We start from the raw sequence: 27,860 nt of genomic DNA, 5'->3' as shown, positions 1-27,860 counted from the left end.
GAAATAGCGGATAGAGTAATGTAAATTTTGCCAATATCAGAGAAAGCAAATACTAATTCTATCGATTCTGCTGAGAAGTGTTTGTTTTAAAAAAATTCAAAAACTTCACTTACAAATACATTCATTCCTGTATTGACGGCATGGTCCAGAATCGTAATCATGACCGCAGCCCTTATCGAATTTAACAAGACCGAAATAAACCAAGATTCAAAAATTCTTGGTATCCAAGTAAATTTTGAGACAAGCACACAAAAGTGCTGACTCATAATTTTGTAAAAGTAATGTTGACGAGAAGTGAAGATGGCAAATGCGAAAAAATCTCGTCGCTTACTAGTTAGAGGCAAACGTATTCGTGTAAATTCCTTGGTAGATTCGAAGTTTGGATCATTCTTGCATCAAGGCTGCAAAAAAGAAATATTGTTTAAATGACTCTTTCGGCAGTTAACTCTTTTCCATGCCAGGTGCACATCACTCAAAAATCTCTCATTACACCTCGGGAGAAGAGGTAAGAAATGCTTCACCTATCATAATAAGCGCAGATTTCTAATATCATTCCGAATTTATGCCAAAATGATGTGAAAAAAAGTGAATACATTCCACGACAAATATGAACTCTCAATGTGAATTGCGAAGAAGCGACATTTCCTAAGGCCGAAACAATACCTGGAAATAATATATATGAAAAATGACTATAGGATTTCCAGAAATAACAAAATTAATAATACTAATAAGGGTAGAAGGGAACTAATGTAGCGTACGATTTTCATTTTAGTTTTCATGAATGTGACTGTATATCGATAAAAAAAGAAAACTAGTTTTCTCATGCATGCGTAACTTGTGCGAGTTACATTTTATTTTGATTTCATAGTTTTTTAGATAGTACCCACTAATTTCTGAGTGATGCATAGACGAATTTCTGGCGCACAACAACACTTCAATATCTATATTTCCCTAAGCACAACTAACAGAGATCTTTAATTACCAGCATATATATTACAAACGAGTAAATTTAACTCGCGGAGATTTCTTGAAAAATTTATCATATTAATTCGATCACAAGCCAGCTAATCATTGTCTGTCTCAAAAACTAAGATGAAGGGAACGAATTCAGCAAAATTCTGATGAAATTCTTCAAATTTAAGAGAAAAATTCAAACACTGAGAACGAGGAATTTGCAGAAAAACTGAGGTAAATGTTTGTGTAGAGGAAGATATTTTGATAGTTGTATAATTTCAATTCATAAATTTTTAGAAGTCCATTCCGGAAACATTTTGATTCAAAGAATGTTTGCAGTATTCGAACAACATTGACCTGAAGAAAAACATTTACTGACTTGCGAAGACAGCGTGAGATTCTGTCGAATTTCGAATTATTTCAAAGCGTAGTTTGTGCTACTCAATACTATGGAATTGTACGAATTGTGATTTAAATAGTAAATAAGTTCAATACAATAAGTTTTAAAGATTATTAGATTGCTAATAAAAAATAGAAATTAAGTATTTTAAATATTTTCTTTTTTTAGGTCTTTAATTTCCCATTAGATATATTATGCACACTTAAAATCAATGAACTCAAGGAATATGAATTCATCAATTAATCGATCAAATTCTAAAAATACTAAAATACCATACTGTCATGGAGAACATGTGTGCAAAATTGTACAAGTTTAGAGTTTTAAAAAGTGGATGAAAATGGGATCCTCACAACAAACATGAAATAAGTCAAATTAAACAAAATTGTGCCAGAGCGCCTCATGCACTAAACGCCGTGAGGCATCAGACAAATGAATTCTATTTACCTTGTAATGCTCTAAAGTCTCCAAGGCTTTGATGTAGCCATCGGGCCTGTAGACACAGAGAGCAGACAGAAGCTCGAAAACCTGCTTTTTCACCGGAATGTCATCTGTGTCCAATGCTAAGATAGAAAAAAGAATTAAAAATTTTGAATGAAAGTTACTTGAACTATGAATTTTTGCAAAATAAATAATATGTTTTTGACTTGAAGTTGATTGATAGCAGTTAAAAATGTTAATACACTTTTTTGCAATTCAGCTATCACCTGTCAATATTTTAATACGACTCTATATAAATGTACATTTGTCAAACAAGAAATATAAATGTATATTTGTTGTTTGTGTTATATAATAAATGTTGTTGACATTCCTGTGGAATGTCACTTAACATTCCACAGGACAGACCATTTGATTCAGAATAACCAAATTTGGTGCAAATATTTGTTGGAAGATTAAAATAAGTGATACAAAGTAACTTTAAAAAAATTAAATTTTTTTTAAAAAAATTAACTAAATAAAAAATCAAATTAAGTAAGTAAAAATGATGCGAATTATTAGTATTTTTTGCTACAACTTTTCAAAATACGTTTTAACAGATAAAAATTCTTTTGCATCACGCTAAAACTAACAAATGATGTCATTATTTTCGATGTGGTATAGTTTTTTTAATTTTACAATTTTTAAACATATATTTATGCACAATTTGCAATAAAATTTAAACCGTATTCTTGGTTTGTACAAATACTTAATGTTGCTATTTTTTTGTTGTTATTGAAAGTTAGTAAATGATTTTTTAAAAAAATTTTTTAACTTTCCGTATCATGCCTAATATGCTGAAAACTAATACGCTGTTGTTGTTTTTTTACCATGATTCAATCCAGCTGATACGATGCGAGATGTATTCACATAATACAAATAAAATGCGTACTATGTAGAATCAAGAGCGCAGGAATAAGATGCTGCGCATAAGATAACATGCAATGATCCGGATAATATGCTTGTATGATTGTAAAGTTTCCATTAGCAAAGTATGCAAACAGGGGTGCATGGCTAATTGAAATAATGTGTCTCATGATTAGAGATTCAAAAAACCTGGAGGAAGAACCGCGGCCATAAATGAAACTAAGCACAGAAAATATTCCTGGTGAATCAACTAATGATCATAGGCGGAAGTAAACAAACGAGAAATAACTAATAATTACTTAATAAATGAATCAGTCTTATGAATCGAAATACTGATTAATGAATAATCTAGTAACATCAGTCTAACACTGTTTTCGAACGAAATGCGCTCTCAAAAGCACACCAGCCAATCCTTCCGGTTACTAAAGAATGTTCAAGGAGAAACCGCAGCTGAAAAAATTTACTGAATTGAATGCGACCTGAATACGTTAAAAACATCGATTATTTCATTCTTAGACACGTGCGCGCGACAGCATAAGCATTTTTTTTTTTTTTTTCCTTCGTAGACATTCAAACATCCACCCACATTAATGCACCGAAAACTTGCAGGTTAAAATCACGAAGGATTACATGGGTCGAAATCGCTTGAGAGTTGTTTTTTTCCCCTCGCAAAGGTAAATTTTTCATTTTTTAAAACTTGTTTCTTATGGCACTTGCCATGGACCCGGTGTTACAAAGACAGCGATTTAAGCCGATAGGGCGCCTCTCTGGTTTTAGTGGCGCCAACTCGGGCCAAGAGTACGACTTTGCCACTATACACATCGCAATCTTTTTTACAGGGCGGACTTCATTCATGCATTTCATTCATTCAACCACAGATCGTAATTTAGATCTGAATCGGAAAACGATCACCCCTGATCCAGTACCCCCAGTGATATTACACTCGAGATGGAGGACTTTGTGACCACGACAGATTTATATGCACGCCAGCCACTACACACGCGGGGAATCTTCAGTCGGCGGGGTTCGAATGTGCAACCCAAGGGACGCGAATCCAACGTCCTACCAACCAGGCTATCCCGGCCTTTTAAAACTTAAATCATGTTGACTCTTTTCAAATGAAATGCATCGATATCACTTCCTACACAGAAAATAAATTTAATAAAAACACACTTTTATAAGTGCTCAAAGATGTAGCATTTTTTTTAATTATGAAACACAATTATAAATTTTATGGAATTCTGAAATAAATTTTTTTCTCATATTTTACACCATGTGCCACCCCTCATAAAGAATCAAAATTTATCGAAATGAATTAATTAAACTAAAAAAATAATGAAATAATGTAATGCTATCGAAAAAACTAAAGCATTTAAAATTTTTTAACGCTAGGTCATGGGGAAGAAAGTGAAAAATCGATAACAAAATTTCAAGTCAAGCTTAACATAAAAGTGTGCAGAAGAAAACGGCGCATTTGCATTAAAAAATGACGAAAGAGATTATCTTTCATTTCATCTGAAAAAAGTCGAAAATACATTTTTATTTTTCAATCATAATATATTTCTTTTATATAATTTAAAAAAGACTGAACATAATACTTAAGTAAAAGCATCTGTCAAACTGTGAGGCAAACGCAATTTTGTAAGGTCGTCTGACGTCATTTTTCTAAGCTTAATGCAATTTCTTCCAATTTATAAACATACATTCATCAAATTTATAATATTTATAAGTCAGCAGCTATAACAGAGAGAGGTGTTATAAAATTTTCAGTAAATTAAACTATTGGTTAGAAGTTAAGTGTTTTCTTGAAAATGCTTACTAAAGAAAAGTACTTAAATAGTCAGCGTAACAGCCTATTATTCCAGAGGATTGTGAATGAAATGCCAGATTTGGTGGAGAAACAAAGAACAGCAAAGGAAAGCATAATAAAGACGGACATCTGGGAGAGCAACATACGTCTGAAAGGTCAGAATTTAGCTTAGTTATATTTTCGTCCCATTTAGATGCTACCTGAATATTATTTTGGGATAGACTTCGTAATTTTGAATCTTGGCCAGATGACGACGACTCCACTTAATAATTACATAAACCTTTTCCAGACTTCCGTTCCATACCAGCGGAGGTTCGTCTGGTAGATGAATGAGAAGAAGCAGTATCAGCCAGGGTCGAGTCAAATGACAGTTATGTATTAATCACTTTTACACGTAATCGTAGATGTTTAGTTGAAATCATTTGCTACACAGCACTGTGAAACAACATGACGGTTAAACAATGAAGTGTAAACCCGGTATTTCAAGGCTGGAAACGGACGTCCATGCCATTTCGATGCTCCAACGCTTCATAATTAAATCGATAGGAAACAATGATAGGGCTGCGGGAATGCGTTAGATGTTGCAGTATTCAGTGATAGTGTGAGAGAAAGAGGCAAATTAATTAGATACGAGTAATTGTTAGATATAAACTATTATGAAGTGTTTTCTTTCATTCTCTTTAAACTGCCCATTATATGTTACTTAAAATCCTTTTGTTATAAATTTTCTGTTTTGTTTTTAAATTCTTATTTGTTGGATAATCCAACTGCTATGTTATTAACTTTTAGTTCCAAGACTTCGAGTCTATGTATTTTCCAAAACGCCCACCTCTCTCTCCATAGGCGGGGAGTGGGGTATCACCTTTCAAACCATCACTTCCTCTTGATGACTGCATATTAGATGTATATCAGAATCAGATTCATATTACTTCTAAGGAACCAGTTCGTCGAATGAAGACTGAATGCATTTATTGCTATCCTCTCCCTCCAACATTACAATGATTCTTGATTTTATTGCTGTTTTCTGGTGCATAAAGCTAAGAAAATTCAAAAAATAAAGGTATAATTATTTGAATGCTAAAAATAAAAAGTGGATGAAGTCTGCTAAGGGGTCGTGACAGATTCATCCAGTCTTTAGATCACTTCTTTCTATAATTTTCCCACAAATGGCAGTAAACACATTGAAGGTCTAATAAAAAAAATCGAATTTGGCCCTTTTACTGTAATACCTGATGACAAAAAATCCCTTTATAATCTCTGAAAATCAACTAGCTTGAAAAATGACTCACTTTTTCTACCCTTAATTGAGTGTGACCATCGTTTCTGCCAAAGTTGATCGGGGTTTTTTCTACCCTCTCTTTTTATTTGGAACTTCGTTTTCATATAGTAAAAATGAATTTTTGTATTATTTGGAGTAGTTTTCGCCAAGGAACCTGCTCTTCGTTTTCAAACTGCCCTTGATATGCTCTTATCAAAAATTATTTTATGTCTTCATTTATTTTTTAATCTTATTTTTTATCAGTAACAACTCGTTCCTTATTTCTTTTAATGATTCCAGAGTCATCAAAGAGGACCTTAAACCTATAATAATTTTCACCGATTGGATATCATAGTGTGCGATCAATTCGATTGCTAATTCAATTTCCTTTCTTATAACATGAAAATGTAGCTATGATTCACTTAGATTGCTTTTACTATTTTCTTACTGGATTCCACAGTAAAACTAAGTTGCAAAAGTACATAAAGGTATTGTTAATATGATGCTATTCATTTTAGAACCCTCTGTACATATACTATTTCGCATTTGTTCTTCTGCTGAGAAACAGCTCCATGTTATTTTCCACGAAGAGGGAGTTATTTTTCTTAATTCAAAACTTGACATATTATTTGTGTTTCCTGTATCTTTAAATTCTTCTATTTTTTCTCTCTAACTTCATTCTCTAATTTGATGTCAAGTGGAGGACAACCTGTCAACTCTTGAAAAGTCACTGTCTACTTAGTTTTGTATGTCTTTATTGCAATGAGAGGCAAATATTGAATTCGTAAATTTTTTATATTTGGTTTTGAAAAGCTATTAAACCAAGTTCTCGAGTCATATGAGTTAATTCTCTCAATAAGTGATATATATATATAATATATATATATATATATATATAATCATTAGAATTGGGGACAAACCGCAGTTTGTCATAGAGAATCTTAATTTTTCAGTTACTTTAATAATCTTCTCTTGAATTATGTTGAAATGAGGTATCAATGAAAAATTTAAGATTCTTAGTTGTTGTTGTTGTTTATAATGGCACTTGCCATGCACAAGCTCGCTGACGAAGTCAGCGATTTTAAGCCAAGGGAGCGTCTCTTGTTTTAGTAGGGCCAAGAGTACGTCTTAGCTACTCACACATCTCATTCGCTTGCACAACCCCTTTTTACAGGAGGGCACATTCACACATCTCACACATAGAACGGAGGAAGAACAACCATGCCCGTACCGGGACTCCAACCCAGGACGGCCAGAACACGGGGAAGAAGCGCTACCCCTATGCCAGAACGCCGGCAAGATTCTTAGTACATTTTACTAAGAACATTGTTTAATTTAGTTCCCAAAATATGAGTAACATTTGTCCTGCTTTTAAACAATATAAGCTGGCATTTATTTAGCCTAAATTTTCAGAGACTTAATTAGTTCCTGAGATATTAGTACAAAATGGTACGAAGTGGATGCTTTTATCAAAATCACAAGATAATCAGCAAAAACTTGAATTTTCACATTTGTATCCTCTTTTAAATCATTCAATAATTCTTTTGCCATCAGTACTTCAACTGGGCCGGAGTTCGAACTCTACGGTACTTCAAATTGTATGTTCAAAGTTCTTTATTGAAAATGAGGACTGATCATTTTCTTTAAAAAATCATCGTAAATAAGTTATAGAAATCTTCGTAAACTATATTTAATTCTTCATAATACTTTTAAAAACATGTACTTCCTTCAAAGTTAAAGGCGTTTGCTGTATCAAATGATATCATTCAAGATACCTTATTCCTTAAGTTAAAAGTTTTCACACTTTCCAGTGCCAATTCCTCTCCAAGGTATTTTCTGAAACCATATTGGTTTTTATTTAAAGTATGATTTGACTCCAAATAGAACAACTTATATCAACAAAAATAGTGTTGTGGCTTTAAATACTCTCTAATATTACGCCCTGATTGTCCCAAATTTAGCCTACCAATTTTTATGATTTTATTTATTGAAATAAAAACCATCCAATTAGCACCTTTATTTTTCATCCGATATTGTTTTGTAAGTTTTAAAATTTCAAAAGTTTCTTCTATTCAGCCACGAAACTGCTAAAATATGTTTACACACAGACATACTCATATCATAATTCATGAACACAGTGATCCATTCTTAAACATTCTAATGTTATAGCACGTCTTTTTAGGAGTTTAAAAATAGAAATATATGAATTCGAACCCAGAAATTGAATTTTAAACGATATATATCATAAATCGAAATTGAATTATTTCATATATACCCATATGTACAGAAGAGAGTTCTGATTTTAATTTTCAAAGTGGTAATATGCAGATATGCAGCACTGAAGAATGTAGAAATCCAGTTCAAGATAGTATTTTTACAAATAATTAGCATGGAACGTGTAATGAAATTGGAGTCGGCCGTTGGTAATTTAAAATTGAAATTGATTACTGAACATTTAGATATTTTATTTTATTTTAATACTGAGCTGAAGATCTGAATATTTAACTTTCAAAAGTGACAGAAGAGAAAGATTATTTGTAAAGAAAATATATTTCAAATATACGAAAATAGTGTTTCATCGAATTACATTTAAGAAAGAACTCAGCCACAACGATAAAATCATAGCAAATATATAAAAAAAAAATTAAGAATGCATTAAAATTTTCACTTCTACAAGAAAGTAAATGAACTTTTATATTTAAAAAAAATTTAAAAAGTCATTAAGAACTGCATTCAACACAAAGCTGTAATAAATGGAAATATTTACAACTTTTATGAAATTGTATTTGTTTCAGAATTTAATGCGATTTTATAACCGTAGAGCAGTCATTTGATTCATTATTCAATCACAAATACTATGCAGCAATTAAATGATTGCTGGTTATAAGAACTAAAGGATTTTATTTGTAAAATAGAGCTTAACTCTAGCGAAGAATTAGTTTTCCAGCGAAAGACTACTATTATGAACAAAAAAAAAATCAACGTTTCTTTCTTGGTTTTTCTTATTACAATTTACAGTAAAATAATTTTATTCCAGCCTCAAAAAGTAACAAAAATGCCCATTTAATAGCTCATTAATTTAATAACTACACACCTCTAACATCACACACCTTTCTCTTATGCAATTCATTTCTACTTATGTTTGGTGAATACATAGAGGATCATCAGAGCTTATTTATGCCAAGTCCGAATTCACGTTGAGTTTAATTTTATCAAATACTACTCGAATGATTCACTCATAAATGTTTTCAAACGATCATGACTCGTTTGTCTGTGTCAAAACTGATGTTTTGGTACGGTATACTTAAATAATCGTTTGAATCTGGGAATTCATCGAGATAATTAATTATAGAAAAATATAAAAAAGAAAGAAAAAAATCTTCCTTCTTGTTTTTAAGAAGTTTTATTTTAGTTCTGATGACAAAGAATTTAAAAAAGCACTTCAATTCAACTCATTTATTGAATAATTTTGCGCCGCCCGGAAATGGCTGTCAGAGCACTCACTCACCTTCTCTGCTCCACCCTAATGACGTCACTGTTGAAACTCTTATTATTTTCCTCGAACGAAAATTTTGTGTTTTATTCCTCTTTGCTGAGTAAATATTGTTTCGATCGTGACAAACAAAAAGTTTTGTCTCCATCATCCATCTCGAAAATGAAGTGAGCTGCACACAATGCAGCAAGATTGCGAAAAGACCACATTCGCATTATCTATGAGCATCCTCTGATCAGGGAACCTACATTTCTATGTACCGTGTTCTACATTTGTATTATTGTAGAGTACCACCTTTAACTCCGTACTACTGATTATTTTTTAAGGTGTTCTACCTTTGTTTAATTTGCTCTCTAAGATTTCTCCAGCTAATCTTTTGGATTTTCTGAACAATATAGGTCTTTTCACAGCATCTAAGCACATTGATTGGCATTCATAGATCATAATTTTTTTAAGAAGTTTTCCTACTAAAATATTTCATGTTAGTGCCATGTGTTACTTCCCTTCGGATGAATTATTTTCGTACAAGCTCTTTTCGTTATTCAAGCATCACTATTCCAGTTCAATCTTGAATTCAATTTTAAATGTGCGGTTTTTCTTTGTTATTAATTCGTATTTGCACCCCTTAACAAAGAATGTAACGCACATGGCCGAAACAGGTTTTGCATCATGAAGCTCTGAATCAAACAAATTAAAGCAACCACAATTTACTCTTCTCACGCGATTATTCCGAAATGTTAATTTCATAAGGATAAAGAATTATCGCCTTCAAAACTACGGGACATCACTTCAAAGTTACTTTAGATAATATCGCTGACACTCCGTGATAACGTTTGTTGTTGTCGCTGTATCTCGCTCCAGGTGGGAGGGCGATAAGACGGCAGCTCTCAAAAGATTCATTGATGATGAACCGAAAGATATTAGCCAGCCAGAGTTCTCCGCTGGGCGTTCTCGCGTAGAATTGCGAAACGACGCAGTCGTATTGACCCTCGTAGCAAGGTGAAAAGAATGGAGGGCGCATCTAGGTGTCTTCTCTTAGGTAGATTTAATCTATAAATTTACAATTTTCTTGTGAAAATATGTCGAATTTCCTTTATCTGAATTCAAAGACATGTCATGTATTTGGATACACAGACGAACAGGCAGTTGACAGTTCTGACCCAAAATCTATCACAAATTATAGTAATAAAACAATATGTCTAATTTTATTCACCTAGCCTTTTGCTTTTTTCACAGATAGACTTCCACATATGAGTTTTGTTCAAAACATGACAGAATATCACAATTTGCTGTAGCGATCTCACGGAAAATATCCTCCAAACGCGTCCTATTTTGTAAGTTCAAAGATAGACCAATACATTAGGGTGTCCCATAAGTTTCTTTCCTATTTCTAACATGAAAGGAATACACAATATTTACTGTTTAAGATATTATTGATTTTGTTATATAAAAACCCTTTAGCACTATTTCCTTCTTCCATCTCTCAGGAAGCCTCGTTATGCCTTCTTTAAAAAATTGCTGTGTTTTAGACAAGAAATAACCCTCGAAGTGCGCTTTTATTTCGCTGATGGATTTAAAGCGCTTATCACGAAAAGAATTTTTTATGGACAGAAAAAAGTAATAATCAGATGGAGAGAGATCTGCAGAGCATGCAGGATGCTGTTAAACATCCCAATCAAACTGTAAGAGCTTCTCTATTACGACTAATGCAATATGTGGTCTCTCGTTGTCTTGATGGGGAAAAAAAAAAAAAAAAAAAAAAAAAAAAAAAAACGCCTCGTTGGTTCATTAATTCTGGCTGTTTTTTTTTTTTTTTTTTTTTTTTTTTTTGCTATGGCAGCTTTTAATTGATCCAGTTGATGACAATATTTCGTAGAATTTATCGTTTCACCTACCTTGAGGAAGGAGGTCATAGAAAATTACGCCTTTTCAATCCCACCAAATGGACAAAAGAACTTTTTTGGAGTGTAGTCCCGGCTTTGGGCTGTAGTAGAACTCTGGTACGACTAAAACTGATGACATAGACGGCTAAAAAGATAAGCCTGTAAGTTTGCACAAGCAGAGCCAGATAAGGTCATTTATAGCGCAATGAGAAACTTTTGGGACACCCCAATAACTCCAAAAAGGGTTATTTTTCGGAGCGGTCGCATTTAAAAGCATTAAAAGTACTCTCTATCTCTCTCTCTCTGTATAATACAAGAAAAGAAAAACAAATCGCAACTGTTTCCCATGCCACTCAAACAGTGCTTCGATCATTGTATGTTAATGTGCGTTCTCGTTCATTAGCCTGAAAACAACCGCCCACCATGCAATCTTGCATTTGAAAAGCTTAGGTACCAGTTTCTCCCAATCACACTGAGCCATTTGCCGTTTTCTAAAAAGAGACATTCGGCAAGTCTTCGACGAGGGAAAAAAGACAGTAAGCGGAACCCTAAATTTGACCACTCACTTAATTTCTTGTTCATCAGCAATAAGCGTAGAGCGGAAGAAAAAGAAAACAAATTACTGGATTTCTTTCTGTTGTGCATCGGTTGAATTTTTTTCTACAACAATGCTTGAAAGAAGTACTGGAGAAAAGCATGATGTCATAAAGGAAAAGAAAGATACTATAAACAAATAACATTCAAAAAAATTTTTTATATTGGGAAAAATGAAGCATAATCATTAATAAATAAAAAAAAATTACACAAAATATCTCATTGTATTTAAACTTGAAAGAAATTTTTTGACAAGTTCGATGATTCCCAGATAATTTTTATCCCGATGAAGAATTTAACAAAACGAGCTTTCAAAATTTCAGCCCCCCCCCCCTGTTATTTTGTAAGATTCTATGTGGGGTTAAGACTAGGGCTGAGGATTGACGGAACATCATCGCCCCGATATATCCTCCAAAATAAATTAATATTTCTCGATATACTGCCGTTACATTATTTATTTATTGTAATATAAATTATAAATAACTTCTCTTAAAATATTGACTTATTAGAACTTCTCTAAAAAAAAGAGAAATCTTTTAATTAGATTGTAAATTTTTATTCATATGATAAAAATATTCGTATTTTTTTCCAATAAAATAAATAAAATGTAATGATATTAAAAACCTTTCAATAGAGAATGCTGTAACAGCATTTCATTTTAGCTATGGCTGCATTTCTCAATATATCATATTTTATTTCCTCAATAATGGAGTCATTTTTAAATTGTTCCTTCCTCCATGCTAATTTTGAAAACGTTTGCTCCTTTCATCCCCCTCACACACACACAGTATTAGTGGCAAAGTTCAACTATGCAATTAGAAAAAGAACTTAATTTGCACATAAAATCATTACAACAAAAGAAGGTTGAACATAAAATGTTAACAAAAAATATCTTAAGTTATTTAAATAGGATATATTTTTTAAACAATTCAAATGATCGAATATTTAGAAAGAGAAAAAGCATTGTAATTAATTTTTGCAACATATTCAATCATATTTTTAAACTGTGGAGGAGTGTAAAAGAAGTACAACATATTTAATAATATAACCTGAAATAAGTCCAAAAATGCATTTACACTCCACCACCCATTAATATCATCCATTTAATCAACATAGAAGCAATTTCATTAACATGTTATCAAACCAAAAGACAAACATTGCAAAACATTGCTAGAACTGATTCTCTATTCTTGAAAGTTCGAACAGCATTAAGCGCTCGATCAAACTCGATGAGCATCAAACATTAAGCAATTATGAAAAAACGAATGAACTGATCTATCTCTAAAAATAATCCTTATAATAAATACAAAATAAAATAAATTAATGAAAAATACATTATGAAATAGAAATAAAGTAATATTTTTAGAGGTATAAAGTTCTAAAATAATTATATATTTTTGAAAATCTATAGCAGCATATGGAATAAAAATTAAAAACGATAAACATCATAAATAACCCACCATATATTACACTTATATATAAAATAATTCACTTATATAAATCCATCAGCGTATGTGCCTCAAAGAGATGCCTCCGAATCCAATGAAAGATATTACGAGACTTATTCTCAACGTCATGAATATTCGATCAGAATCAAAAGTTTGATCAGCGTCTAAAGCTCTATCAGCATCGATTACGCGATCGAAATGGATGAGCATTCAAGTTTGGATCAAATAAAGAGTGATGAGAACTACTGCTAAAATTAATCTTTATCATAAAGAAACATTTTAATTTACAATATATTATGAAATAGAAATGAAATAATATTTTTACAAGTATATAGTTCGAAAAATTTCGAAAATTTCTAAATGTTTGGACATTTTAAAGCACAATACTGTAGATGGATTAAAATGGAAGAAAAAAAATCTTAAGGTATAATTCAGAGCTGATTTCGAAAATTCAATCTGCATCGAAAATTTGATCGGAAGTAAATTCATTCATTAAATGGCGAGTAAGCCTACAACTTTTAATTTTTCAGATTTTTAGTCTTTAATAAGATTTTTTATTTTTATTTTTATTACCGTCAAGCTGTTACCATTTATGCTAATAAGTCAACAAATTATATGTCTATAAATTACGTCAATAATCTCGAACAAAAAAAATAATACAATTTAAGCCTTATATTTTTAACACGAGAATTAAAATTAGAATAATATAATAAATATTTCAAATTTATTTTGTAATATAATTATATGCATAAAAACTTAAATCAAATTTTCAATGAATAATAAATGCTATAACCAGAAGAATTTTTTATTGACTCAAATAATCTTACATTTTAAAGCATCGTAAACTTTTGAAATTGGCCCTAATCAAAAACAAATATTTTTCTTGGAGTTACATCTTCAATTGGCGTTTTTTTATGGTTTAGCTGCAAACACACATATCTTCAAATGTTAGTAAAGGGATGTAGAAAAAATAATTGAAAACATTTATTTCAGAATTAACACATTCATCGTTATGGGGGTGTTCAAAATGGACGCATTCATCTTGTCACTCGGAAATGCTGGCTGCGAGCTGAGCACTACAGTTGTGGCAAATTGAAAGTTGATAGATATCTGAAGACTGTATCATCTTTTCTTATTTCTTTAGCGTAAATTGTGTACAGCAAGCACGGGCACTGCCTTTTCATGTCCATGCAGGATTGAATGTCTAATTTTTAAACTAAAATTCAGTTAAGTACAGATTCATCTTTTGTATTCAGAAAACGAATGGCAGGGCTTATTTCACAGACGGAAGGATTCTCGTGCGATCCGATGTGTAACTGTATAAAGTAATACCCAAGGCGAATACCAAAGTAGAGTTCCTTTCCTTTTTTTTTTTTAAAGGAAGGGGAGTTTAAATTAACCTAAATTACTAAATATAAAACATTTCAAAATAAATGACCTAGAAACAGATCAGTACATCTAAATTACATAACAGATTAACCGCAATTTTTAAAAATTAATTAATATAACATATTCATAATTATAAAAGCAATTGTTAACGGAAATTTGTTATAATGTGCAAATGCGTTTGAAATGATACTTTAAAATATAATGACTAAATCAAAAGGTGCATTATATGCAATTCTTTAAGGGCTCCCAAGAATATCAGCAGAATACAAAATTTTCATAGAAATAACCGTTTGAAATTTGTACTCAGGATTTTAAATGGTTTAAGGAATTGAAACACAAAATATTTCATGAACAATGATGATAAAATGTCATTGAAAATTTTAGAAACGATTAAGATTTTTTTAAAGTCATTTTAATAATACTTTATGGTGCATTTTAGATGAAAGAATCATCCATATTTAGATGTCTGTGAACTATGACTTCGGCGCATGAAAAGCTAAGGTATTTCACTTAATTTGATCAAACTTACTAAAGTACGCTTCCGATTTTGAACACCCGAAATCGACTTTTCGGAACTTAAATAATCAAAAACTAAGCCTTATTAAAATAACTTACCTAAGCGTAACTTCTGAAAACGTTATCTCACAAAAATATTTATTACGCCCACTTAAAATTCAAAAAATCATATTTTCAGTTGTACATATAGTTGGGCCATTTCTTTCAGATTTAAACACATTTTATAAAAAATATTTCTAGATGCGATTTGGAAATGCAGTTGAAATTTTAATCATTATATTATTTCTTACAGTTTTTCGTTGCAAAATGAATACAATTAACTTCATGCATGAATTAGCTAATTTAATTTAGATATACGGTTCTCATTTATAAATATTTAGGTAAATATCATTTTTATATTAGTTTAAAGTGTCAACGGTTTCAGTGTTTATTTCATCTGAAAACGGAAGAGCATATTATAGCGTTTTGTTTTTGCATTCCTTTGTTCTTTTGTTTTGACTGAATTTTTTAAAGACCGATGCTAAAAACCGGAAAAGATAATTACCAAACAGTACTTCGTGAATGATTTACAAATAAAATTCACGGTTCATTCTTTAAAAATAATTGTAGTATCATGACGCAATTTTGTAATGTTTTACAAACAAAAACATGTCACTTTAATATTAGAAACTGAAATTTAATATATATATATATATATATATATATAAAATAAATTTTGAAGTAATGTGAAATTTACTTTTTTTGCGATAATATTTTCAAAAGTTATAGCAGGAAAATGTAAAAATTTAACGCGATTTTGTAATGTTTTACAAACAAAAACATGTCACTTTAATATTAGAAACTGAAATTTAATATATATATATATATATACAAAATAAATTTTGAAATAATGTGAAATTTACTTTTTTTGCGATAATATTTTCAAAAGTTATAGCAGGAAAATGTAAAAATTTAACTAAATTTTTTAGTAATTAAAATTCTAATTAAATTTTATTTCAAATCTCTCCGCAGTGCATATTTCAGGCCTTTAAGATATGCTTGTGCCAAATTTGGTAGCTCTCGTCAAATAGCCTGGTCTATAGAGCACCCACACATTCATCTTTATTATTAGTATAGATAAAGAGATAAAACAAATTTAACATATTTCACTTCCGAATTATCGTGTTCACGGTTTTGGTAACTCCAAAAATTATTTTTCCGGATTCACATAGAAGTCATCAAAATCGCAAGGAGGAAGTTTCGCATTTTCTGTTTGTATATAGGGTAAAATAACTCATACTTGCTTGTCAGGAACCGACTAGCTTCCGTCATAGTTAGTGACCATAAAGGAACGGCAAATTAATTGAAAAAAATAAATTATTAGACTCGAAAGAATGCTTTTTTTTTCACACCGAATTTTCTGCCATGCAAATTCATACACTGAAATTTCATGTTAAAACATGAGGCTGAGAGGCTTCCAAATCGGGTTTTTCCTTACGCTGTTAACTACTTTTCAAGATATGACTAGTATCATATTAATAAGAACGCATATATTTAAAAACAATAATTTTATTATATTAAAAAAATCAGCCCCTGAAAAGTATTAATAAAAATATAAACGTTTGAACGCTATATTAAATTTTAAAAAATATTACAGTGCCTTTCTTCTGAAAAACAGAACGTGCTAATAAAAAAAAAAATGGAAACAAAAACTGCCGGTGCTAACTCTTGCTTCCCATTACTCGTTTACATTTCGAAACCACTTGCTGATTCATTCTTGTAAGTCTCGGATACAATAACCGTCTCTTAATGATCTTTTTATCTTGTTTCCCTCGAGACTACTGCAAGCTCACAAGCATCCAAAGAAGGCAGCAACCCGGGAATGAAACGAAGGATGGCGCACTCAATTTGTTCAAATCTTTCCTCTCAAAGCACTAGAGTGCTAGCTGATCTTCTCCGTTATGATTTTCAGATCGGTCAATCGTGCCTTGATTACATGAGGTCTTAAGCGGGATTATTAAATTGACAATTGCTATTAAAATACAAGATCTCGATATTTTATGCTGTATTACTTTAAGTGTCATTTAAGTAACAGCCTTTATTTTATTTACCAAAACTCTTACCGTGATATTCAAATTAACATCATCAAAAATCTTTAAAATTTCATAACTTTTTTTTTTCGTTATCTTTGGGATTTTTTTTTCAAGTTTTCAAATTTGTCTATGGATTAGCATAGTCATTTTGCTTTGATATTTGTTAAATGACTGGTAGGACAATTACCTTGGAAATCTTTGTATTTGAAAACTAAGATCTATTAATAATTTTGTCACTTTTTATCAATTTTTAAAAATTACATTTTTATTTTAACGCAACCGCATTAAATTTAAACATAATTTTTGTACACGACATATTTAAATCAACTTTTTTTGAAGTTGATCCACATTTAAAAGTTCTTTTTTTTTCCTATTTGTCAACATATTTGCTACATATAAACTATTTATACGGTGATTAAATTAAACTCAATAGAAATCCAATTCATCCAACCTAGATGGATAGTCGCATTTCATGCGCAAGTCGGGAATTGTTATAAAATTGTAGAATGTAGCCGAATTCCCTTCCCAAATCTAAAGAGGTAGGAGGGGGGGGGGAGATGTGAGGCCTATGTTAAAAATAAATGCGAGTAGATTTCCCCATATTTTATTAGAATATATTTCATTATGGAAAAAGTTCCGTTGTATGAAGATTGTTAGGAAAGAAATGAAGAAAAGATAGGTAGAAATAAGTAGGAGAGCATTTTCTTTAGAATTTACACAACTTTTTAAAAAGTAAAATTCCCTTTTTTTGTGATTTATCTTGAGTAAAAAAAACACAATGGAAATGCTTAATATAATGTTTCTAAATTATAAATCGTTATACTTGAATTTAAAAAAACTACTTGAAATAAAAGCATACCATTTTGTGGAGGAACTGCACGGAAGTAGATCCTCAACTAAGAGTTAGTTAAAATAAGGATATAAAATTTTAATAAATAAGACAAAAGGAGCCATTTTGTAATTCACATTAGCATCATACGTAAATAATTAGAACTGTCAAAACGTATTAAATAATTCCTTGTATGATGAATTATTTCGAAATTATTGTAGAAAATAGCAAAATTTCGTTTATTGAATGTTTATTTAATCTTTACACTTGAAAAAAAAATATCCCAAAAAAAATGTGCAAAATTTGATTTTAAAAAAAAAAAATTTTTGACTTGTTTTGCATAAAACAGACACGATTGCCATGTGATCAGAAGGAAACAATGATATTTTGCTAAGCAGATTTCATTCTCTTTCTTTGAAGGAAAAAAAAAAAGGGAAGAAAATTTTGTGCGACGAGTGAATTATTTTTTATTTTATTTTTTATTTTTATTTTTGGAACAAGAAGGCGTGGTAAATTCGTAAAGAACATTGTGTAGTTTTCATGACTTTCGATGGTCTCCAGGCACGAGGAACCGTCTACAATATCTACATAAAAAATGCAATGCGCATCTCGGAGCGATTTTTAAAATTTTATAAATTAGAAATGTTATTTAAAAATTAAGAGATTTTGGTGTTTTTCTGCGATTACTTCCGAAAATATTATTTCACAAAAAATAATTTCCGCAACGTTTTAAAATTCGAAAATTTATCTTTTCAATAATAATTATTTTGCTGCCAAATTTCAAAAAAATCGCTACGAGTTGCACTTTTCCACCTTCCAAAATCTACAGATAGTACAAAATATGTACCAAATTTTGTAGTTGTAGGTCAAACGATTTGGCCTATAGAACGCTAATTTACATAGTTATTACTTTGTTAGTAGTAGAGTATATTAGTAGTAGAATTTTTGTCGAATGATCCTCTGATATACTACATAAAATCATGATATATATCCAAAACTACAATATTAAATTATTTTTCTCTTTTCAGTCCATATTTTTTACGAGTGAATTTCAATTCGGCAAGCATATTACTGAATTAGCTTAGGTTCTGCCATTTCCGTTTAAAACTAAGCTACAAATTTGTGTTATACTGAGGCGTATAATGAAGAACATAACTATATAAGGTTTTCTAAAATAGTTTGGGCTACATGATTATCAAAAATCAAAGGTTAAAACCACTTTGCTGAGAAAGTCATTCAGATTAAGTTGCCTACAAAAGATTGAATTGAAATTTCACTTAGCTGCTAATTTAGGCAAACCAGCTGATCAAGACCTGCAACTATAATAAGAGAAGAAAGTGAAGTTACAATAGCGCGGAAGATGGCAAAGAAAGTATTCAGAAGGTTATATTTTTAACAGAACTGTGAGTTTCATTTAATGTAAGTTAACACCAGACAGTGAAAATACAAAACAATTTAAAAAAGAATTTTTTGAAAGAAAGTTTGTTGTATTCCTTGCAGCCAGCTAGCAAATGACAGAGCCGTAAACAAATTCACAAACATAAATGTGATATGACACCAATCACAATACTGGAATACTATTGCATTTTCGATTGAGAAAAACAACCAATTCGAATTCGTTCCATTCAGCAACATATTCAACAAAAATGTATGATGTTATGGAACTTTGTACTCCCACAAATACTGTTGCTTAATCAGTGGGCCACCAAATTCGCTACGTTTTAAATAAATTTAACCGTGATTCGAGAACCTTCTTAAATCATCGGTTCTGTGCGGCAGAGTCAATGAGTTAAATTAAAACTCGAGCACAACGTTTTTTCCGTTTCATTTGAGATATTAAATGGGATAAAGACAAAATTTAAATATTTTTTTTACTTAGATAATAAGTAAAATACTTAATATTTATTTCATATAAATAATTATATAATTTTTAGATTTATACAATATTCAAACCATGCATCTATTATTTTGATGATTATTGAAATAAACTCAATTCTCTGTTTTACAGAAGACAGAAAAATGAGGTTTTATTTTAGCACTTTGCTGGGTATCTTTATTTCTAATTACGTGTTCCAAATAGGTTGACATAGATCGAACGAGAGTTCTTTCACAATAATTCTTTATTAAGTTTGTTCTATAACGCCATTTTTAAGTGATTTTTATTAGAAATGTATTTTTTTTACAGGAACGTTTAACTGATGCTATAAATTCTCTATAACTGGTGATTGCGAAAAAATTTTAATGACTTTATAGCAATTCGTACAGCCACAAGCGGACACTGAATGAAGAATGTTTCGAGTCATTATCATGATAAAACTGAAAAGTAGTTGATATACCAAGTTGTTGGACACTAGGTTTTAAATTATCTTTTAACATTCTGATAGAAGCATTCTGATCCAGCTTAGATTCTATAAATACCAATTGACCAACATCTGCTGCAATCGTACGTTCCCCTACCATAAAGCTTTCTCCTACATGTTTTCTCATATTTCCTGGATATAGTTTTTTTTGTTAAGAGTTTCGCGACACTTTTACATTTCCATTCGATGAAAACGAATTGAATTTGAACTCATCAGCGAAAAGTACATTTTTCTAAAAGAGAATTGTTTCTTTTTTGAACTCCTTTGCAAAATAATCTTTTTTATTCGATTTTGCTTGCTTCTATAAAGCTTGTTTCTCTCAACCCTACTGCAAAAGTTTTTTCTTAAAATGATTCGTATGGTTTCTGGTTGAACCTTCTTATTTAAAAATATGTTTTCTTCGAGAACTAGTCTGGGAGCGCTTAAAGTAAGGTTTTATTTAATTTTTCGCATAATCCAATACTCATCGTGAGAATTAAAATTTTTTCATTTGCTGTTCTTGGACTTTTTTTTTCCGCAACTCTTTACCGTTTTCATATATGCTAATAAAACTTCGAGCAGTGCAGTGACGAACAATCAACTCTCTTTGACTTAAAGATGTTTGTACGCACTGACGTCCCATAATCAACAATTCAACTGCGGACTTGCTTTAGGACAAATCGATGCTTGTTCCAACTTGACTTAATATTTTCAATTTGTTCATATTCCCATCATTCACTGCGAGACTATTCAGTGTACGAGTTTAGTACTTAGACTTTCAATCTGATAGTGTTCTGAAAACGTTTCATAATATCCATTTAATCGTTAAAATATTAACTTTCATTTGAAATAATTAATTATTCGCTTTTGAACAGAATAATATGTTTTAAATGTTTTTTTAAACAATTTCTGATATTTATGCAGATTTTCAGGCTTTGATTAACTATATCTTCAAGAACAAAGGCAGACAAATACCATTCGTAGACCAGACTTGCAAATTTTATGGGAAGAAAAAAAGAGTCGACCGATTTCCAATAATAGTTTTGGATTACAAAAGAAATTCTTCCCAAGAAACGACGGAGAATGAGGATGCAAAGGGACTCAAGTACAGTTCAGGGTTGTTTAATCCACGCTGAGCAGGTGCTTTTTCAGCCAATGCGTGATTCCCTTTCACTGATTCACTGTCACGATGTTCCATGGGCGCCGTTCTTCCAGGCAACACGAGAGAAGGAGGGTTTCGTCTGCCAAGCAATACGAAAGATCATGAATGTGATTTCCAAAGCCGCAAAAGTTTGACTTTAAATCTACTGCAAAAGTAATCACACACGGTGCAGCTTCTGCTATCGGTAAGATACCTCGATCCATTTTAATCAATTTAAGAGCTGAAAAATTTAAACAGAAAAATTTTCATTTAATAAAAAAATTTGTATCTATATTTCACAGAAATTCTTTTTAAAAAATTATGTTTATAAATATTGCATCGTGCGGAATTTGCAAAAGATATCAAATGTGATATTCCGATTTCACTTCTTCATTGTTTTAACCGATTTATTAAAGATCTTGGGAATACTAAATTTCATACACTTGTTCACTACGAATCATAGTTTTAAAATCTGCCTTTGTAGGCTGTTCTCAAGATCTACAGATAGCACAAGTTGGAAGATGTCACACTACAGTGTCAGATTCTCTGTTAAACGATTTGAACAATACAAAACTAAAAATTCAAAAAAAAAAAAAACCTTTTTTTCAAAATTTTGATTATACTTCTCAATTAAGTTTATTGAATACATTTGGTATAGCAGTCAATATCCTAGAAATGTGTTATGTCTAAAATATGAATTATTGCGTATTGAAAAATTGTATACGAAAATTAAGTGAATAATGTTTCAGCAGTTGATCATTAGTTCAAATACATAAAATGCACAAAGTCCCCTGCTTCTGGTGGATACCATAGGAAACTTGAATAATTGAAAAAAATGCGCCAACTGTGGTAATCCCTACAGAGCTTCAAATGCGAATGGCCAGAGTATCTAAATCTTAATAATAATATCCAAGAAAATAAAACTTTTGCATCACTATTTAAAAACGCAACATAAGGAAACTAAAACATTCAATACCCAGTACAGAGCATAGAAGACAGATATTTTTTAAAGCCTAATCCTCACTTGCCACTCATTGAAATCCAAGGAAACATGAATGAAATCACAGGCTTCATTAAACATCAATACAAAATAAGAACAAGAAACAGAAAAGACAAAGAAGAGACAGAAAACTAAGAAATAAAGATGCTTTGGTTAGCCAAATGTTCGTCTTTCGAAAAGCCAAGGCTCTAGCGATTCAGTCGCATACTGGCAGATTTCAGATTCACTACCACACCAAACAAGAACTTCACTCATTTATTAATAAGCAATCACCTCCGGCAACGAGCTGATTCCCCGAGAATATTGGCAATGTTCAATTCTAACTATCTGGTTTGGATGTCATTTTGTATTCATGACTCTGCCAAACTATCATACATTAATACCTTATTGTTTTAATAGTTTTTCATATTTTCTGATTATTATGTAATTGAATTTTTCCTAATGGAGACCATCTCATAACATGATGGCGCTATTAAAAATGTAACTATCCCGATCACTCTCTTCAAACTTCAACGGTATTAAAAATTCACTTTTAATTTAAACACTTGATAGAATCCTTCTACGTTAGCTTTCAACAATGGAAGAAAATCAATATCTTACTAAATAATGAAAACGGCTTGCGTTTCAGCTCAACAATGTAATCTATTTTTGAAAATGAAGCAAAAATATTTTTTAAAAAATTGGTAAAAATCGAGCAAACTGTGCTCAATTATTAAGTTTATATCACTAAAAGGAAAATTTTTTAAATTTTGAAATGGTAAGTCCTTTTTTTTTTTTTTTTTTTTTGAACAATAAAGGTTTCGATTTGTTGCAAAAAGATCTCAAATGCACCCTACATTTTAATGAATTGAAATTCTAGTGAAAAATTTCAAAGCATCGTCTTGAAGTGCATATTCCCATCGAGGTGATAGCTACATATCAAACAATTTGTTTTGTAAAGTGCCAACACAAACGCATTCATTATTAGTAGAGATGATTAATCATTCGATTGCCTTACATCTCCCTTTTCTTCCAGTGTTCTAATAAAAAAAAGCGGCTTAACTGACTTCATTCCTCCTCTCACTCCCCTTAATAAGCATTTAGAGAGATTCACATTAGCAGAATGGATCCCACGGCAAATATCGTACCGCTGATCATTTCTGTAGGTGTGAGTCACCGCAACTTTATTCCAATGTTAAATAACTTTCCGAAGACAATGACCAGAAAAATGCGCCCGCGATTACTGCGGTGGGCGATTGATGTCAAGGTTCTTGCGAACCACAACTCTTTGTTTCAAATGTTGGTTCCACCACCTCGGCACCTATTCATCTTTCCCAAGAAGTTGGCCAGAACGAGAGTGGCGTGTGGGGGAAATGGCTATCTCTGATTTCCTGCTCTGAACTAACTTGATCAGGCATTCCGTATGAGTCCGATAGTCTTGATGCGTTTTCCCAATCTTAAAATAAAGGAATTTAGTTCTGTTGGGGATTCTGATCAAATTTCCTCGTTGTTTCAGTTTTTAGAGATAAAGATTAATTAATTTTAGACTTAAAAAAAAAAAAAAAAAAAAACTTCTGAAATAATTCTTTTTCCCAACTTCTATTAGAGGTAGAATAAGGTCACTTTAATATTACCCGATCTACCTGAAGATAAAATAGCAACAAAAAACATTATCCTTGTATTTCTTTATTTTAGCCTGTTCTTTTAAAAAAAAAAACTAACTACCTGATTGTTCTCGGTTCATTTTTCAAAATTTTTTTTTTTTTAATATATAAAAGTAATGTATATGTAAGATACAGAATACAGTATATAACTAATATGGACGAAACAGACTGAGAAAATATTATAACTAAAATAAATTATTTATCCTCATTTCTTTCTGTTTTTTTTTAAAATATACATACATAATTTTATGACATTCAAGGGAGCAAATAAAAATTAACGCTATATGCTGGAAAACATTAAAGCGGCCATGACAAAAACAAAACAACAACCATGAAATAAAAACTGATTTAGGTTACATAAACGACATCAGGTTTTTAAACGAAATCAATTATTTTATTTTGAGTGTTGTTTTTACAAGCTCCATTGCAAATCGCATTCTCAATACATCTTTGCTAACCACCCTCTTGACTTCACTATTTGAAAGGAACGCTTTCGCTATTCTCAATTACTTCTTTAACAAAGAAAATTCCATGTCCTTCATTATTATCCTGATCATTGCCTGAACTATCTGATTCTATGCCTATCAAATCACTTAGAACTGGAATCTTTGATGTAAGGCCGTTTATATTGGAAGCTACATAATCCTCAAATGGGAATTCCCTTTCATTAAAATTTTCATTCTCAAATTCAACAAACTGTGACTTCTGAAAACCCATCTTTTACAAATCAACTTGAGATGCATTTACTCCATACATTCTCCCATGATAAACACAACATATTAAAGACTTCTAGAATGCCTAACGACTTTTTTCCCCTCCAAAAAAAACATATTTAGTAGAGCATTTTTCAGAAGTTGGTTTCGATAATACACTTTAAACAATCGCATAATTCTGAAATCACAAAATAGAGCTTTTCATATGCACTTGGTACGAAATAATTCCACTTGCATATTTTGTAACTTTTAATCTACATCACGAGTTGAGCATTGGTCAATAAACAAATGAATCCTAAGTTCCAGCGAAGGTATTTGACCGTCCAGTATGCAAAGTCAATTTTCAAAAATTGTTCTTCAAGATTTTTGGTTTCTTGCATATTCTGTAGGAAAGTTCTTCATTTTCTAAAAATTCTCTAGTTTTTATTAACATTTTAAAACAAATGATATTAACTTTTCACTTCCGTCTGAATTGATGCTTAGCAAAATTGTCGACTGCAGTTTCCCACTGTCAGAGATTTTACTACTAAAATTCTATCAGGAAGACGATGGTAAAATAATCCTATGTCATAGCAGTGGAAATATCTTTACTTGAATAATGTTGTATTATGGATGGTAAAGTTTTTCTCATCCACTCTTGAACAGACTCAGAATCGACTGCAGCAGACTCGCCACAAACAAAATAAAAATAGTGTTCTCCTTAAAACGGTCTATCTCACCATTTAAAGCCGAGAATCCTTGAATTTCCAGTTTAGAAGCAATTTCTATTGCTTTCTCTGTCAAAACGGAGCTATTTAAAGGAAGGTTTGTTGCACGACAAGAAATTTTTCCGATTTTCAAACAATGTCGAATTTAAAACTTTTATCGAATTTCTTTTGCCGATTTTTCCATCTTACCTGAATTTTGTATCACACTATTTACTTGCTGAAAAATTATATACGAAGTTCAATACAGAATTCCAATTAATTTAGCAAAATCAAATTTGCTGCTATTGAAATCTTCAGTTGTTGATGTTGTTGTTTTTATCTCCACTTTTTCCAACAAAGAAAATCCCCCTTTTTAGCGTCATAATTTCAATATGCTGACGAATAATCTCGGTAGAATATAGATATTCCAGATCGCAATTGAATATTTGAGTGCGGGTCAGTCGTGATTCTAAGTAACCGTCTTTCGCCTTCACATAACCAAGCAGATAAGGGGAAATAAGGAGTGGCTCTCCCAGTTTTAACCCAAGGGCACAAAAAAAAAAAAAAAAAAAAAAAGAGGAAATGGTAATTTCCAAGCACTATATTGCATTCATTGGCATGAAAGGTTTTCTCTTCTTTTCTTTTCTTTCATTACTATTGCTGATTATTTTCGGAAAATTGAACTGTTCCCGCGGAAGAAATGTTACATGAGGGAAATATTTCAAAGAATAATGTTAAATCTCGGACTAGTGCAAGGAATATTTGCGACCAATGAAGAATGACGTTATATGTGGAAAAAGATTAAATGCAGGAAAGTTGAATCGCGGTTTCACTATACATTTAATTTTTTTTTTTTTCCATATTTCTCGCTGATTTTTTTAATTAACAAACAACTATATTATTTTTTATTTCTTTTTTTTAAATTAATTCTTAAAACTTACAAATTACAAAACATGAAAATGAAATGTTATGCATCAACCTTTCAACTGCGATTCTTTATACATCTCACTGAAAAGTTTAAAGAAATTCACAAATTCAAAGCACAGTGAAGAAAACACATACTTCAAATAAGTTCCTGGGGATAAGGCTGAATAGGCGATCTTTTAACTCTGCTACGTGATTCAAGACCGCGAGTTCGAGATAACATTCTCATGGTTGTCAAACGCCTCTCCTTTTCGCATATTTATTCAGGATTGCATTAGCTTCATCCAGGGGCAGTTTACCAAATAGGCAAAGTAGGCATCTATTAGGAAAGCTGAAGGAGGCTCCCCTGAAATTTCGTTACATTCTTTTGCAATTTTTTTCTGGTTATATCAGTTGTAAGCTTTCCTTTAACTTACAAACGTCAAATTTTAAAGGTAATTACATTCAAACTGAACTCAAATTCAAATGACATATCGATTAAAAGCTAAAATTTGATTAAGCTGCTTAATCAAATAACCATGATCAATAAAAAAATATCTGGTATGGGATGTGACAGGTTGGGAAAGGAGGCCCGAGACTTGCATGAGTCTAGGGGCGCTAGAGGGCTAAATCCGGCCCTGCTCAAGTCTCGTCCCCGACTGTAGCTCACATGAAACGAGCTCCTTATTAAAACAGTAGCAATGCACCTTCAAAATGGGACTAATTCAATCCAATCAGAACCCTGGAGATAAGGCTTCCCTTCCTCACCACAAAGAAAACTTTAAAATTTTAACAATTTTACTAATCACCGTGGGCAACAATACAAGTGTCGAAAGTACAGCAAACGAGAGAAAAGTAAGCGTCGTTAACCCTTTTCTGTACTCCGCGCACGTTTACTTGCTGAATGCCGATGCGACGCTGGGTCAAAGATACTACCCGGAAGCAACGGGAGGATTGCTCTATCCGCGGCAAGCACATTTCGACAACTTCCTGCGCGTCTCGTTTTCCTCATTTTGTAAATGAATAATTTTCATGAAGTGATCTATGCTCATTCAACAGCTTATTTATTCCACTAGCTCCGTTTCTCAGTCAAAAGTGCATTTGAGTGAATTTCAGACCAATCCAGAATTTCAATTTTTTTTTTCTTCCAGGATTTTTAAAAGTTAAATGGCACCTTTAAACTAACAGTTAATAAGTTTACTAATCATGTTCATGGAAAGATTCACTAGATTTAATATTCTAGAAACTAAGCTTCTAAAGAACTCTCTTTCAGTAACTTTGCATAGAATAAAATGTCCTTAATATAAATCATAGGAATGAATATGTCAATTCTACTCTCGTATACGTACACAGTATGGCACATTTTGTACTTTGTAGTATTGCGACGGAAACTAAACAAGTAATTAAGGTGTCTCCTTCACGAACTGATAAAATACAATTCCAGATTT

The 27,860-nt window shown here is 31.5% G+C and overlaps 1 protein-coding gene across 2 annotated transcripts in view; it reads right to left on the bottom strand.

Annotated features, from left to right (window-relative positions):
* LOC129963704 (inverted formin-2-like) overlaps positions 1-27,860 on the bottom strand; it is a 117,444-nt gene that overhangs the window by 34,753 nt on the left and 54,831 nt on the right. For both annotated transcript variants that reach the window (XM_056078220.1, XM_056078221.1), the window contains one exon: positions 1,799-1,914. In XM_056078220.1, coding sequence (XP_055934195.1) covers positions 1,799-1,914 — 116 coding nt within the window. The remainder of the gene's footprint in view (positions 1-1,798; positions 1,915-27,860) is intronic.

This window comes from Argiope bruennichi, chromosome 3, assembly GCF_947563725.1.
Source record: "Argiope bruennichi chromosome 3, qqArgBrue1.1, whole genome shotgun sequence".
NCBI lineage: Eukaryota > Metazoa > Arthropoda > Arachnida > Araneae > Araneidae > Argiope > Argiope bruennichi.
Note: the sequence above shows the minus strand (reverse complement) of the source record. Positions and strands in the feature narration are given on the sequence as shown.